This window comes from Macaca nemestrina, chromosome 7 (genome assembly GCF_043159975.1).
Source record: "Macaca nemestrina isolate mMacNem1 chromosome 7, mMacNem.hap1, whole genome shotgun sequence".
Lineage (NCBI taxonomy): Eukaryota > Metazoa > Chordata > Mammalia > Primates > Cercopithecidae > Macaca > Macaca nemestrina.
In genome coordinates, this window is record NC_092131.1 from 152977311 (window position 1) to 152993054 (window position 15744).

At 35.3% G+C, this 15744-nt stretch overlaps 1 protein-coding gene across 2 annotated transcripts in view; it reads left to right on the forward strand.

Moving 5' to 3' along the window:
- LOC105490640 (COP9 signalosome subunit 2) overlaps positions 1–15744 on the forward strand; it is a 46678-nt gene that overhangs the window by 970 nt on the left and 29964 nt on the right. For both annotated transcript variants that reach the window (XM_011756483.2, XM_011756472.2), the window contains exons 2-3: positions 11225–11338; positions 12001–12078. In XM_011756483.2, the coding sequence (XP_011754785.2) occupies positions 11225–11338; positions 12001–12078 (192 nt within the window). The remainder of the gene's footprint in view (positions 1–11224; positions 11339–12000; positions 12079–15744) is intronic.

The following is a 15744-nucleotide window of genomic DNA, read 5'->3' on the forward strand; positions in this document are numbered from 1 at the left end:
AGAAATAAACGAATTTATCTGACTGAATGGAGATTTTTAAAGATTCAGAGCTTCATTTATTAATGGATTTACAAGTTTGAATAACGTTTGCTGTTCAAAAACATCGTGTGGAAACTCTGAAAATTATCTTGACCCAGAATTAACGTCAACTTTGCTTTGTTTCTTTATTTTGGGGGTATTTCATATGGTTCTTTTATGGTGATGCTGCATTATCATAAAGTTACAAAATATATGTTTTGGGACGTCTGACTCATTTTAAGTGCCAGAGATTGTCAAAATATTAATACATTGTTTTGAATTAGTCTATAACTTCGTGTGTATTTTCAGTTTTTTGCGTTTTAAAATAAGGCACACTTTGCAAAAGGGAGAACGGAAATTCTCGCTATTATCTGAAAGCCATAGTAGAGATTTTTATAATTTTTAAAGTTAAATGTGGTTTCGCTAATAGTTATGGTTTCTACCTTACATTTTAGTTTGTGCAAGCCAGTTGTAGGCAGTGACTTCAGTTCATTAATATGTATCTATCCATTTTTACTTATTACCTGTTCATATTACAGGTGTTTTCTTTTAAATGTTTCTTTTAAATGTGCTTGTATTTTTTTAATTGATTCATAGTATTTTGTACATATTTATGGGGGGTTTTGTTACATGCACAGGATATGTAATGATCAAGTCGGTATTTAGTATATCCATCACCTTGTGTTTTTATCATTTCTGTGTCTTGGGAATATTTAAAGTCATCTCTTCTAGATATTTTGAAATATAAAATACGTTTTAACCATAGTCACCCTCCCCCGCTATTAAACATTAGAACTTATTCCTTCTATCTAACTGTTGGTTTGTACACATTAACCAACTTCTCTTACTTCCCCACTCCTCTTTCCCCCGACACCCTTCCTATCATTCTACTTTCTACCACCATGAAATCAACTTCTTTTGCTCCCACATCTAAGTGAGAACATGTGTTAATTGTCTTTCTGCGCCTGGCTTATTTCACTTAACCTAAATCTCCAGATCCACGTTGCTGCAAATTGACAGATTTCATTCTTTTTTATAGCCAAATAATATTCCATTATGTATATATACCACATTTTCTTCATCCATTTATCCATTGCTGGACACTTAGATTGATTCCCTGTCTTTGCTGTTATGAGTAATGCTGCAGTGAACATGGAGTGCAGGTATCCCTTTAATAGACCTATTTTCTTTCCTTTGGATAAACCCAGGAGTGGATTGCAGGATCTTATGGTAGTTCTACTTCTAGTTTTTGAGAAATCTCCATAATGGCTATACTAATTTACATCTCCATCAACGGTGTAGAAGAGTTCTGTTTTCTCCACTTTCTTGCCAGCATTCTATTATTTTTGGTCTTTTTGATGAATAACCATTCTAATTGTGGTTTTGATTTGCATTTCTTTGATGGTAGTGATATTGAGCTTTTTTTTTTCATGTATATGTCGGCCACTTGTATGTCTTCTTTATTTATTTACGCATGTGTATATTTTTAGAGATGGGATTTTGCTGTGTTACCCAGGCTGGGCCCAAACTCCTGGGCCCAACCAATCATCCCGCCTCAGCCTCTTAACTAGCTGAGACTACTGGCACTTGCCACCGTGCCCAGCTGTATGTCATCTCTTGAGAAATTGCATTTGTATTATTAGTTTGTGTTTGTAGATGTTTCTGCTTATCTCCTTCCTAAACAATAGTCTGTTGGATACATAACTTATTAGCGCTGTGATTAAGTTGATCATCTTTGAGAATGTAATATAGTAATAGCAGTGAGAATCTTTTTGTCTCGTGAAGTAGTTGATTAACTTTTGCAAGATTTTTTATTAAACATACAATGTTTTAACTTGGCCATGTTTTCCCAGCCTTTTAGGGCCTACACTACATGAGCAGTATAACGAAGTTGAATATATAATTGCTTTAACTTTTTTTTTTGAAACGGAGTCTCACTCTGCTGCCCAGGCTAGAGAACAGTGGCACAATCTCAGCTCACTGCAACCTCTGCCTCCCAGGTTCGAGCAATTCTCCTGCCTCAGCCTCCTTAGTAGCTGAGATTACAGGCGCCTGCCACTATACCCGGCTAATTTTTTGTGTTTTTATTAGAGGCGGGGTTTTACCATGTTGGTCAGGCTGGTCTCGAACTCCTGACCTCAAGTGATCTGCCCCCGCCCCCCCGCCCGGCCTTCCAAAGTGCTGGGATTACAGGTGTTAGTCACCACAACCAGCTGTGTCTTAACTTTTTTATGTCTTAAAGTAAGATTTTGCACTACTACATAATAAAATGAAATGTTGGAGTTTTCTGTTGGGTTTTTTGTTTTTCTTCCCCTAGCATTCTATTAAATAACTCTTCCTCCCCCATCTGTCTCTCATCAGGTGTCTAATTGTAAAATTATTTATGATTAATTTACTAACAGTTAAAACTTTTGGTGGCATAAAATTTGTTTAGTAATTTGTTTTTCATTTCCTTAAATCATATATTTAAGAAAAAAAAAGATTAATGAAGGAGGTTACCATTTCATGCTTACCTTTTGCCAAAAGAGTTTTTCTTTTTTTAAAATACTTATTTTGTCTGGGATTTTTTTTTTCTGTTTATTAGTATTTTTAAAAATCTGCAGAATTGACTTGCTTTCTCAAGATTTATTTTTATAAAAAATGTATTTTTTTTTGAAAATTGATTATCACCTCGTTTTAGTTAAAGTGTTAACTGAGAGCCATGAGTATTGCTGACCACAGTGATACTCAGCATATCTTTATTGGTCGTCCATTGATATATTTTAACACCCTAAATCACTTTGTTCTTCCCCAATCTGGTAGAAATAGGTAGTTAGGATACCAACTGAAAAATTAACTCTGTTTCTAAAACTGTACTGTTTTTACCCAATAGAGTAAATAATGATTTCTGCCCAAGAAGGATCTAAAATAAAACAAACATTTTTTTTTTTTAAAGAGAGAAATGAATGTAAAAGAAATACAACATACATGTATGGTCATGTGTGTTCTAAGATCTGTTTGATTTTTAGAGGCAGAAGCAGGCATTTCTAAACATAGTAATCTGTGGTAGGCGATGGTGCTAATAAATGACATTTAATGCAATGCTAATTTTACAGGTTTATAGATTATTTGCTGATCCATGATACTAAATAGTAACCATAGTGCCATTCATTAAGTAGGTAAGGCCATTGATAAACTGTTTTAATTCCACAGTCCAATCGTTCTACCATGAAACTTCTAATAATCTTTTTAGAAAGGATTTAAGACAAATTGACTTTATACCAAAAATTATTCTTCAGTAAGTCCTGTTATATGTAGGGTATTATATATTTGAATATATATATATGTTTTTTTGAGGTGAAGTTGTGCTCTGTCACCCAGGCTGGAGTGCAGTGGCGTGATCTCGACTCACTGCGACCTCTGCCTCCCGGGTTCAAGTGATTCTCTTGCCTCAGCCTCCTGAATAGCTGAGACCACAGGTGCCCGCCACCATGCCCAGCTAATTTTTATATTTTAGTAGAAACAGGGTTTCACTATGTTGGCCAGGCTGGTCTCGAACTCCTGACCTCAGGTGATCGACATTCCTCGCCCTCCCGAAGTGCTGAGATTACAGGCGTGAGCCACCATGCCCAGCCTGTATTTGGATATAATTATTTAAATGTATTACAAGGAAAACATTGTCTAAAAGTTAGAATAATTCCACTTGGTTAAATATATGACCAGCTGTGAGCCTCATTATATTCCCCTAGTCAAGCTCATCGTTGGGATTAGGGAATAAATGTTTCCTAGTATTGTTTTTCTTGTCTTAATATATAGCAGTTTTATTTATTTTTTTTTTAACTTTTAGGTTCAAGGGTACGTGTGCAGGTTAGTTATATAGATAAGCTCTTATTACAAGAGTTTATTATACAGATTATTTCATCACCCAGGTACTAAGCCAAGTACCCAATAGTTATTTTTTCTGCTCCTCTTCCTCCTCCCACCCTTCACCCTCAAGTAGGCCCTTGTGTCTGTTCCCTTCTTTGTGTTAATGAATTCTCATCATTTAGTTCCCACTTGTAACAGAGAACATGCAGTATTTGGTTTTCTGTTCCTGCATTAGTTTGCTAGGAGTAATGGCCTCCAGCTCTACCCATGATCCCATTATTTTTTATGGTATAGCAGTTTTAATGCTCTGCATTTTTACTACTTTTTCTTTTTTGTGTGTGTGTAGTGGGGAGGAAAATGAATCTTAGCTACAGGATCTCTTACAGACTCTCGTATTTGTCACCCTTTTAATAAGATCAGTAGAAAGATGATGGTCAATTGCCAGTGCTATGTACATAGTGAACATGTATCCAGTATAAATGTTAAGTTCCAGAAATGTCAAAGACAGTATGATCCATATTATCCCAATTTTGTTAGGTGGGAAAAATATAGAAAAATATCTGGAAATAAATTATCAATGGTTTTAATGGTTTTTTTTGTTTTTTGTTTTTTGAGACAGAGTCTTACTCTGTTGCCCAGGCTGGAGTGCAGTGGTGCAGTTCTCTGCCTCAGCCTTCCAAATGACTGGGATTACAGGCGCAAGCCACTACGCCTGGCTGATTTTTGTATTTTTAGTAGAGACGGGTTTCACCTTGTTGGCTAGGTTGGTCTCGAACTCCCGACCTCAGATGATCCACCCACCTCAGCCTCCCAAAGTGTTGGGATTACAGGTGTGAGCCATCGCGCCCGTCCGGTTTTAATTTTTTTTAATTTGTTTTTGTCTGGCAGACTTTTCACAGGGAACCTATATTGCTTTTATTACTGGGGGTGGGCAGGTTGCAGGGTGTAAATGATGAGCAAAAATGTTACTTTAGAGGCCAGAGAGTGACTCTGTCACTCTTTTTAAAATAGATAATACACGCACATGGTTCAAAACCAGAAAATATAAAAATATGTGCATCAAAGTTTTTTCCTCCATTCTCTTCTTCATCTGTCTGGTTCCCATTCTCGGTAGATAACCAAATATAGATTCTTATTCATCCTCTCTTTTTTTATTTTTTTAACATTGATATAGCATATTATAAATCTTGCTCTGTGCTTTTTAATTTATCTGAGAGATTATTCTGTATTAAGTATGCAAGGAGCTTACTTTTTTTATGGCTGCATTGATTGTATGTATGTACCATCCTTTATTTAAACAATTCTGTATTGATAAGAATTTGGCCTGTTTTCAATATTTTGAAAAAACAATGTGCAGCTTATTTTTAAAAAATAAGCTAGCCAGATTTTTTCCTTTTTGTAGATGTAGTTGAAAATTAAGAATCAGGTTTGATAAATAAGTTGAGCCATTAAATTTTATGCTGCTGTTTCAGGATGCAAACACACGACTCTGGTGAAGTTGGTTTTCTTGAGGATTTCAGAAGCATTACTTGTTGTAATCCATATCAGTATCATTGGAATAATTTTACTTCACCTTAAAGCTACTACTTCAAAGAAAAATATTGATTTGGAACTTAAATTGGCAACTTTTCAAAAAGGCCTGTTGTATTACCTCATTAGTGTACCTTGTATAATGAAATTGGAGAGGTTCAAACAAGGATAGCTAAAACAATGGGAGACAACTTTTACATGCTAAGAATAAAATAAAGTTATATACATTTAAGTAATAATAAACTTAATGATTATTTAATAAGCATAAATAAATTTAATAAAAAATAAACTTAAGACTTCACTGGCAACTTAAATCTGTAAACTACAACTATCCAACAAAGTGAATTTGTACTTGTACATTATATCCCGAAATGAACATATGGACCTTAGTGGGAATTAGAAACTTCCTACAGGGTTCAACCCCCAAATTTGACACAAGAGGAACTAAAGCATAGAGAATGAGTGATTACCTAAATTTACAGGACAAATTTGTGGGAGAGTCAGAACTAGAGCCCAGGTTTTATAGTAGCTCTTTTAGGATGCTAAAACACAAATGTGATTTTATGATAGCTCTACTTGGGAAATATAATTTGAACACTGAAAATTTAGGACAACTTTTTTTTTTTTTTTTTTTGAAACAGTTTCGCTCTTGTTGCCCACGCTGGAGCGCAGTGTCACTATCTTGGCTCACTGCAACCTCTGCCTCCCGGGTTCAAGCGATTCTCCTACCTCAGCCTCCTGAGTAGCTGAGATTACGGGCACGCGCCCCCATACCCGGCTAATTTTTTTTGTATTTTTAGTAGAGACAGGGTTTCTCCATGTTGGTGAGGCTTGTCTTGAACTCTGGACCTCAGGTGATCCACCCCCGCTTAGCCTCCCAAAGTGCTGGTATTACAGGCGTTAGCTATCGTGCCCAGCAGACAGTTGTTTTGTTTTGTTTTGTTTTTTTAATTCTAACTTCATAGTTAACAAATCAGCACCCATTAACTTGTGTGAATTTTTTTAAATGCATAACTTTATCAGTAGCTAAACCATAAATGGCTACCTAGGATTCAAATCATGTCTGGTTTTTAAGGATAATGAAACACTGCCCACACCTTTTAGTGTGCCCAGCATCTGGTCAGCTGTTAGACAAGGCTCAGAAAGCATTGTTAATGGTAAGTGTTGTTTTCCTAAAGTACATTTCTTAGGACTTCTATTGGCAATAGATACAAGAGTAAGTAAACGAACTATGGAACTGATCCTGTTCAGCAGTAGCTACATACCTGATATAGTCAAAATTGACCCTGGCTGCTGTGTGTTGTGTTATTTTAGAATGTTTACCCACCTTTTATTTTAATTAACCAAACACTAAGCCTTTTGTAATATCCCAGGCTGTCGGAATACACAGATGAATAAGAAAGTTCCTGCTTCTGAGAAGTTCACAATTTGGCCTGTTTTAACATACAGAACTCTATGGTAGAGAGATGCATGTCATATGGAAGCATGACGAAGAAAAAAAATTTAGTTTGCTAAGAAGAGTGATGCTAAGATGAGTTAATGAACACATTTCCCAGCAGTATTAGGGCAGGGAAGTATCTTAGGAGAAAAGCAGAAAGGTTGTTAGGAGGGAAAATGGTTTAGAATTCTAGCAAAAAGAGCAGTTTATGCCAAAGCAGAGATTTAAAATTATGTGACATGTTTGAGAAAGAGTAGATTTTGGTTGTGTGGATGGATCACAAATTTCTTGGGGGAATTATCAGGACATGAATAGGTTGAAACTATTATTGAACTTTAGGGGTTTTTTTTTTATTTTTAATCCCTTTTCCAACTGTTCTTGTAAAACAAGTGCTTGTTTATTTTTCATATATTAAACTCTTCATTTGTTTTTAAAGCATTCTTTATATACTAATTAAAATTTCACTTTCTCTTCTGTTAAAAAAACATTTAAACTTTTACAAATTATTATCTCTTTTTCATTTGACGTAACTATTTCAGTTTAGCAATACTTACTTAGTACTTCTAGATTTCCTATTCTGAGTTTATGGCATCATGTGTTAGTCAACTCGGAAGTTGACTTTGATAGTCATTATGGATCACTTTATTTTCCTTTATCTTGTGCCCATATGGGCACTTTTATTTTACCTCCCTAACATTGTTTAACATCTTCTGTGTTTATTCCATCATTTATTGTGTCCCCTGCCTTTTCTCCTCATTCTACTTCTTGGGATCAGGCCTTCACAGCTCCTGGCCAGACTTAAGATTATCCAATGGACTACCTCATTGCTACCAGAGTACTCTTCCAGAAACACAAATCTGATTATTTCCTTGTAAAATCTTTTAGAGGCTCTTTATTGAATCCAATCTCCTTGCAAGATTTCTGTTGTCCTCTTCCTCTGTTCAGTACCAGTTCATCTTTATCAACCCTTTACATAACATCCTGTGCTTCAGCCCAAACTGTTCATACTATTTCAAGCTTCCTTGCATTTACAGATTAATTGCTTTATTTCAGCTGCCCTTCCCCATTGCTGGCGATTCCTATTCATACTTTTATACCTGACTTGGGTATCTTTTTCTTTCCTCTAACTCAGAAGTAGTTGATTACTCCTTTTTGAGATGCCAGTGGACTTAGTATGTGTGTCTATTATTTATTATATTATATTACAGTTTTGTTTGCATATCTGTTCCTTAATAGACCATGAGTACCTTGAGGGGAAGAGTTGTTAATTTGAATTTGTGTGAGCAATAATTAATTGCTGGCATATATTAAAGATCATGATTGTTGAGTATAAATAGTAGAAGCACCTAAACAATAGAATTTTTCTTCCAAAGACTTCAAAACATTAGTTTGAAAAATTATGCCTGTGTAATAACTGAAGAATAATTTGCAGTAGTGCACAGCTTGTGATAATTGATGCAGTGGGGTGCAAATGATGGATTAGTGATGTCATGATGGCTGGTTCAAGCCATACGAACATGGCATTGCAGATCATAACAAGGGACTGCCTATTTGTAGTCTATCGGTAGAATATCAGTTGTGCCAATTCTCATGTATATTTATATTGTAGCAATAACATTTGTTTTAAGAGTTGAATTGCAGTTATGCAAAAACATTATACATGCCATTTCTTAATCCATATGATATGAAAAACCAAAAGAATATAGTCACAAAATGTAGAGGGCTGAATCAAATCTTGTCTCAGTCATTGTTTTGTTTTGGTTTTTGGTTTTTGGTTTTTGGTTTTTTTTTTGGAGTTGTAACATCTAAAGTTTAGAAATCTCTATCTGAAATCTATCAGGTCCCAGAAGTTACAGGTAACTAGTCTTATTTTAAGTATTCCATGACTGAATGACAAGACACTGTGTGAGAAATGACAGGAAATGTCAAGGATCCTGTTTTTAACAGTGTTATAATTGGTTCAGTAATTTCTAGAAAATTGAAGTTAATCTCTTCCCTTTCTAAAATACTGTTTCTCATTTGCTAGGAAGCTTCAAAACACTAGTCCTACTGTTGTCATGTATACCTTTCAGCTTCTACTTTCCTCTTCTCAAAACCTGACCTAATTGTTTTTTCTAATTTGTTTTGAACCAAGAAACCAAAAATAAATGGACTCTTGAATTTTTACTTTGTGATCAACATAAATCAGAAATACTTTTCATTTTACTTCCAGGTTCAAGGCTGCATTCTGAAGGTTTAGGTTGCAAAAAAAAAAATAATTCTCTGGTTCAGTGAGCTATTCCTCTATCTTTTTCAACGATGTTAAGTGAAGTTTTTATTTTAGTTATTGTATGATAAATCATATATGGTAAATCCGTTTGTATTTGTTCCAACTTAATAAAACAATTAGAAAAGAGCTGATTTCCAAAAGCATAGAGTAGGTTTTATAGCTGTGATTCTTTACTCCAAGTCTTCCCTAAAGAATACCCTTAGGCTGAGATCTGAAATGATATGCAGTAGTTAACCAGATGAAGAGAGGTAGAGGTAGAGGTGGAAAAAGACAGGAATAACACATAAAAGTGGGAGAATTTGGCACTTGTTAAGGCCATTGAGTTAAGGCCAGGATGGCTGCAGCAAAGTGAATGAGGGAGAACTTGATAGGATATAAGGCTGGACACCGGAGTCAAGTTTTGATTATTTTGCTCGGGTTTTAAGAGGAATGGGAACCATTTTTGAGGAGAGGAATAAGATAATTTATATTTTGTGAGAATTATTTCACCTGCTTAACCATGAGGATGTTAGAACTTAAAAAGGAGAATGAGAAGGCTGTTAAAGTTTGTGGAGAGATGAAAGTAGTTGGGTAGGGTAGGGTGGTAGCAACCAGGGGGTTTGGGAGTGGATAGATTTGAGGTTTATTTTGAAGGTAGAGTCAATAAGGACTTTTATGTTCTAACAAATAGTTACCTTCCATTGTTTGTGTTGTTACTACATGTACTATTCTCTTTATCCTCTCTCGTTTTGTCTAGTGGGCAAACTTCCATTTATCTTTCAAAACCCAGCTTTGAAGCCATCACTGTCACAGCATCATTCTGTGTATGGTTGACTTGTTCATTCTTTACTAATTTCTCTTTTTTTTAGCTTGATCAGTTTCTTTGTTGTCAAGCCTAGATTACAAGGGTTAAGAAGTAAATGAGTAATTATGAAACTTACCACCTAGTTTCATCAAGTGATTTTCATATGTTAAACACAACGGAATTCCAGGTCTTAAATCTGTAAGACTGACAGACTCATGTCTTCACACGAGGAGGGAATTATCCTCCAGAGGGCGCACATTACAAAGCCACTCTTGATTACTGAAAAATTCATCTTGTGTTAATGTATTTTTGAGCTTTCGAATAACTTATACACAGCATACCTTTCTTCTCTCCTATGCTTTTATGAGACTGTAACATAATTTTTCCTAAATATCTCATAAAGAAATTTGTTACCTGTATTTGGATTTAGAAATAACTATAAAACTATTCTTGTCTTTTTGTGTTTGTTTCCAGGTACTATTCTTAATTTGATATATAAACTTGCCCTTTGTAATGACTTATAGCTGAGAAGGAAATAATCTTTATCTTATGACTCATAAGATAATGATTTCCATTACACCAATCCATGTGTATTTTGTAATCCTCGTTATTAGACTGAATGTCCTGGAACTGTGTAAAACTCTTGTTTACGCTACAAAATAGTTGTTTTATTCCAGTTTTCCCTTCTGCCTCATTTTTTTCCACTAAGAATTGAACTCATGTAATGGAAAGTCTCATAAAATTATATAAATCCATTTTGTTTTATTTATTTTGATTTGTTATAAAGCTGATTAACATTAGTATAAACAGCTGTTGTATAGTGCACATAAAGCAAATATTCTTATTAACATAATTATATTTAGTGCTAGATGACTTTGCCATGTGTAGATTACCATCCTAGCTAGTTTTAAACCATGTTACAATAATGAAATTTAGACTTGAGGAATAGAAAAAAATTATAGAACCAAAGATTAATAATTAGAACACATCTACATTAGGTTTCCCTCAGATTTCATGACCAATGAAAGCTTAACCACTACAGAATTGGGGTCATTAACCAATATTAGGTCTTTGCATTCTTCTTTTATGTTGATTCTATAGAAATTTTAACTTTCATCTGGAAGAAAGAAATGATTATATTCTGCTATACACCCTCTTCCTTTCTTCAACCCCTGGTTTTATATAACAGTTGAATATCAGTGGCATTTTATGTATGTATTCAAGGTTGTTTTGTTTTGTAAAAATACGTGGTCTTTCTGTCTTAACAGCATTCACTTTTTACATTGCTATGTGTAGGGTTTTTTTTTTTTCTTTTAATATTTCTTTCTTTCCAACACAGGAATACTCTGAAGATAGTAACTCCGAGCCAAATGTGGATTTGGAAAATCAGTACTATAATTCCAAAGCATTAAAAGAAGATGACCCAAAAGCAGCGTTAAGCAGTTTCCAAAAGGTTTATATTCTTTTCCATTTGATTCTGTGTGTTAATTTTTTTTTAATGATATGCTAGAACAAATAAGTCCCAGGTGATTTTATCTCAGAAATGTGTTTTGAATACTTAATTATCCTATCAGTTAGCATTAGGCAGCACAAGCATATGTTTCAAAAGGGTTATCCTGATGTTTTTTCCAATCAAGCTGTCTGTGGAGCAGGGCCATTGTCCTGAAAAGCTAGGATGGTTCTGGCAGAAGAACCACCAACATGATGGTCAATAGGTATTATCACTGCAGTCTTGTTTCTTTTGGGGTAAATTACACAGTTGAGGTTTCGTTATTATAAATAGCTTGATTTCTTGACTTACTGTCACACTTATGGATTATTTTTACCATAGGTTGATTATTCGGGGGAAAAAATATTTCAGGAACTGTATAGTAATCAAGAAGTAGCTCTTAATTTTCCTGATGAAGGAACTTTAAGCTTGCTTATCCTTATGTAAGCATCTTACAACTTGTTTTTTTTTAGAGACTTAAAAATGACATTGAGAAATGGTGGTATCCTTGGGGAAATGTTTTTTATGTACATAGTATAAAATTAATTCAATACTTACACATTGGACATCATTAGAAAATAATATGTTAATATTAAGATAAACTAAAAATTTCTTCCTCTTTTTAGGTTTTGGAACTTGAAGGTGAAAAAGGAGAATGGGGATTTAAAGCACTGAAACAAATGATTAAGATTAACTTCAAGTTGGTAAGATTTGTTTTGAGGGGAATTAAACTAATGAAATAAATTTTTTAGGTAAAAACCTCATTACGACAAAGTACTATTATATTTACTTTTCTTAAGTACTACTTTGGGTGTGTTTTTATATTTAGTCTGCTTTGCAGTTAGAGCTATAGTAAATACTAAGTTTAAAAAAAAAAAAAGATTCCTCATAGGATACAGAAGTTTTCTATTTAAGAAAACTTATTCTTTTAGATGCATTTACAGTATTGGGCTGCTTTTTTTCCCCCCGTTCTGTCACCCAGACTGAAGTGCAGTGGTGCGATCTTGGTTCACTGCAACCTCTGCCTCCTGAGTTCAAGCGATTCTCCTGCCTCAGCCTCCTGAGTAGCTGGGACTACAGGCATGTGCCACCATGCTCAGCTGGTTTTTTGTATTTTTAGTAGAGACGGGGTTTCACCATGTTAAGCAGGATGGTCTCGATCTCCTGACCTCGTGATCTGCCCGCCTCGGCCTCCGAAAGTGCTGGGATTACAGGCGTGAGCCACCATTATTAATAGATTGACTTTTCCACAAAGGATTAGTGTTTACTTTGGAGTTTTAAAATTCTCCTGTTTATTATAAAGGGTTTCTCTTCCATTGACTAAGGCCAAAACATTAGCATTATGCTTATCTCTTCTCATTGTCTCTTACCCCACAAATAATCCATTGGCAAATCCACATGGCTTTATATCCAGTATGACTACTACTTACCGTTTCTACGTCTACTACTCTGGTCCAAGGCACCATGATTTCTTACCTGGATTATTGCGATAGCCTCTTAACTGGTCTCCTTACTTTCATCATTACCCTGCTACAGTTCTCCACAAGTAGCAGAGTGATCCTTTTACAATGTAAGTCAGATTATGCCATTCTTTTGCTCCATATCTTCTAATGGTCCCCATCTCCCTCAGTAAAATCCAGAATTCTTACCATGACCTACAAGTCCCTATGTAAGCTCATCCTTTGCTGCTGTTTTATTTGCTCCATCACTGGCCTTCTTGCTGTTCCTGAAGTCATCCCAAGCACAATCCTGTGTAAAGATTTGTACCTGCTGTTTCTTCTGCCTCAGAAGCTCTTCTCTGTTGTAACCACACAGGTTTTTTCTTCATTTGATTCAGGTGTCTGTTCAAATGGCACCGCTTATCAGGATGGCCTTCCCATGACCACCCGATATAAAATAACATTCTTCCCATCATCACTTAAATTTCTTCTTTGCTCTTTTTCTTCTTTGCATATGTCACCATGTGATCTATTATTTTTTGCCCCTCTTCACACCACCCCTCCCCCCAAGTAAGTTGTAAGCTCCATGAGAGCAGAACTTTGTTTTATCTGTTGTTATATTCTTAGAACCTATAATGCTTATAAGATGATAGGACTAGGTACAAACATGAATCTTAGATCACTAAAGGAGAAGAAGAACTTTTAAGAGAAAGATAAAATTGAAGCTCAGATTAGCAGGGAGTGAAGCAGTTGGAAGGTTCAGAAACTATGGCAAATAGAAGAATAGCTGATATGTTGCCACTTTCCTTTTCCCCTATTTTTGTATTTCCCATATGATATGTTTCCTCTTCCTCCCCATTAGCTTCTCTATCCCATCTGACTAGTACTTGTTTCCAGGTAACTTCTGCTAATCTTGTACCTCCTCTTTTTGAGGTACTCACTCTGGTATCGTTTATCTCACCTTTAATAGGAGGGGCAGTCCATGGCATCTCCTACAGAAGCTGTTCACAAAATGTTTTTGTTCATTTTTTCCCCAAAATATATCAGAATAATTGAAAACATGTTAAATGTTATTAAGTATATTGTATATTGCATTTAAATCTAGTTAAAGAATGAAAATTATCTGCATTATATTTACCCTTTCTACTCCTACTGCTCTGATACTCTCAAAACATTTCTATGTTGCCCAGAGCCCCTGTGCTTTCTTTCCATTTTTTGTTTGCAAGAATATTAAACACAAACATTTACTGTATTCAGATTAATAACTTAGAAGGCTGTGGAAGAAGCACCAAGCGTTTCAAGGAACAGAAATTTGTGATGAAGCAATCATAGTGACATTGAGGGCTGAATGTTTAACTCGTAGGTTCTGTGATTTGAGATAATACCAAGAGTCCCTATAGAAATTCGCTATTTTAATGTACTAGCAGTGGTTTCGTTTTGAATCCATTTGAACACTGTGTTACCCTTAAGACTTGGTTTTGCCATTTTACCTTGAGCAGAGTGGGAAGGAAGGAAGGGAGAGGGTTTTTTGCATTTTATGTTATTTTGTCTACCTTACCTACCTTTTGTTTGCTGTAGCAGCATCTGTGAATAAGTTAATGGTTCACAAGAGTGATTTCAGCTTCTGTACCTGCCCCTCTCGTTTTCTGATTGGACTCAGAGTAGGACCTATGTTGTGTGTAGTGATTTTAGATAGTAAAAAGTTGAAAGAGTTCACTATCAACTGCTCTGGGACCAATTTACCTACTCTTCCTTCAGTCTTTAATTATAATGTAATTGTTTTTTGAATGAGCTATAAATTATTACATAAGGAGATAAATTCAAAACTGCAACTTTTTTTTTTTTTTTTTGAGATGAAGTCTTACTCTGTTGCTCAGGCTGGAGTGCAGTGGTGCAATCTTGGTTCACAGCATCACTGCAACCTCTGCCTCCCAGGCTCAAGCTATCCTCCTGCCTCAGCCTCCAAGTAACTGGGACTGCAGGCGCATGCCACCACACCTGACTAATTTTTGTTTTTTTTGTAAAGACGGGGTTTCACCATGTTGCTCAGGCTGGTCTCAAACTCCTGGACTTAAGCGATGCTCGTAGCCTCTCAAAGTGCTGGGATTACAGGAGTGAGCCACCAAGCCCAACCAAAAACTGTAACTTTTTGCAAAACTCCTATTTCAGTGCCAAGGTACAGCTTCAAAGTTAGGATAGTCATATTTCTCTGATTTCCCTTTTGCTACAAGATATGTACTGTAATGTGGATTTAGCAGCTCACTGACAGGATGTTACCTATCATTTACCCCACATGAAACTTGGAAACAAAAATGGTTATATATCTATATATATTTCCATAGTTCTATCCTTTTTTTTGTCTCATCCACCTCTACTGTTTTCTTTATTGTAATTCAGTTCTTGCTTAGAAGGTTTCAGGGATTGTTCTCAAGTTTTCTAGTTCTTCATGCTGTGCCTCCGGGCAGAATATATTGTCATAAGCAAGATAATTACAACATTATTAGTTTATTCCTCACCCTAATAAATACATATGTTTAATTAGTCAAGGAAAGGAGCATTTGTATCTGCCAGTGCCTCATGTCTTTGATTAAAAAAATAGAATAGAACTCAGGAAAAAAAGATTAATAGCAGTTGCAGATTGTGAGGATTGTGGATGCAGGTTATAAGGTTAGACTCATAAATTGACTTACAGGATACACTTAGGACTGGTAAACCTCTCCCAGAATAAGTCTCAGTACGCCTTTATTTTTTAGACCGTTCTTGTTTCCTGGAACAACATCAATAGTACAAATACAAGGAATAACAACATTAACTATATCTACTGTTGAGTAGAACCTTAGATGGGGAGACTTTTCTTGATATGAAATTAGTATTGATGCTTGAAAAGATTGTTTAATTTCACATTTTCATATATAGCCAGCCAGTTATAGG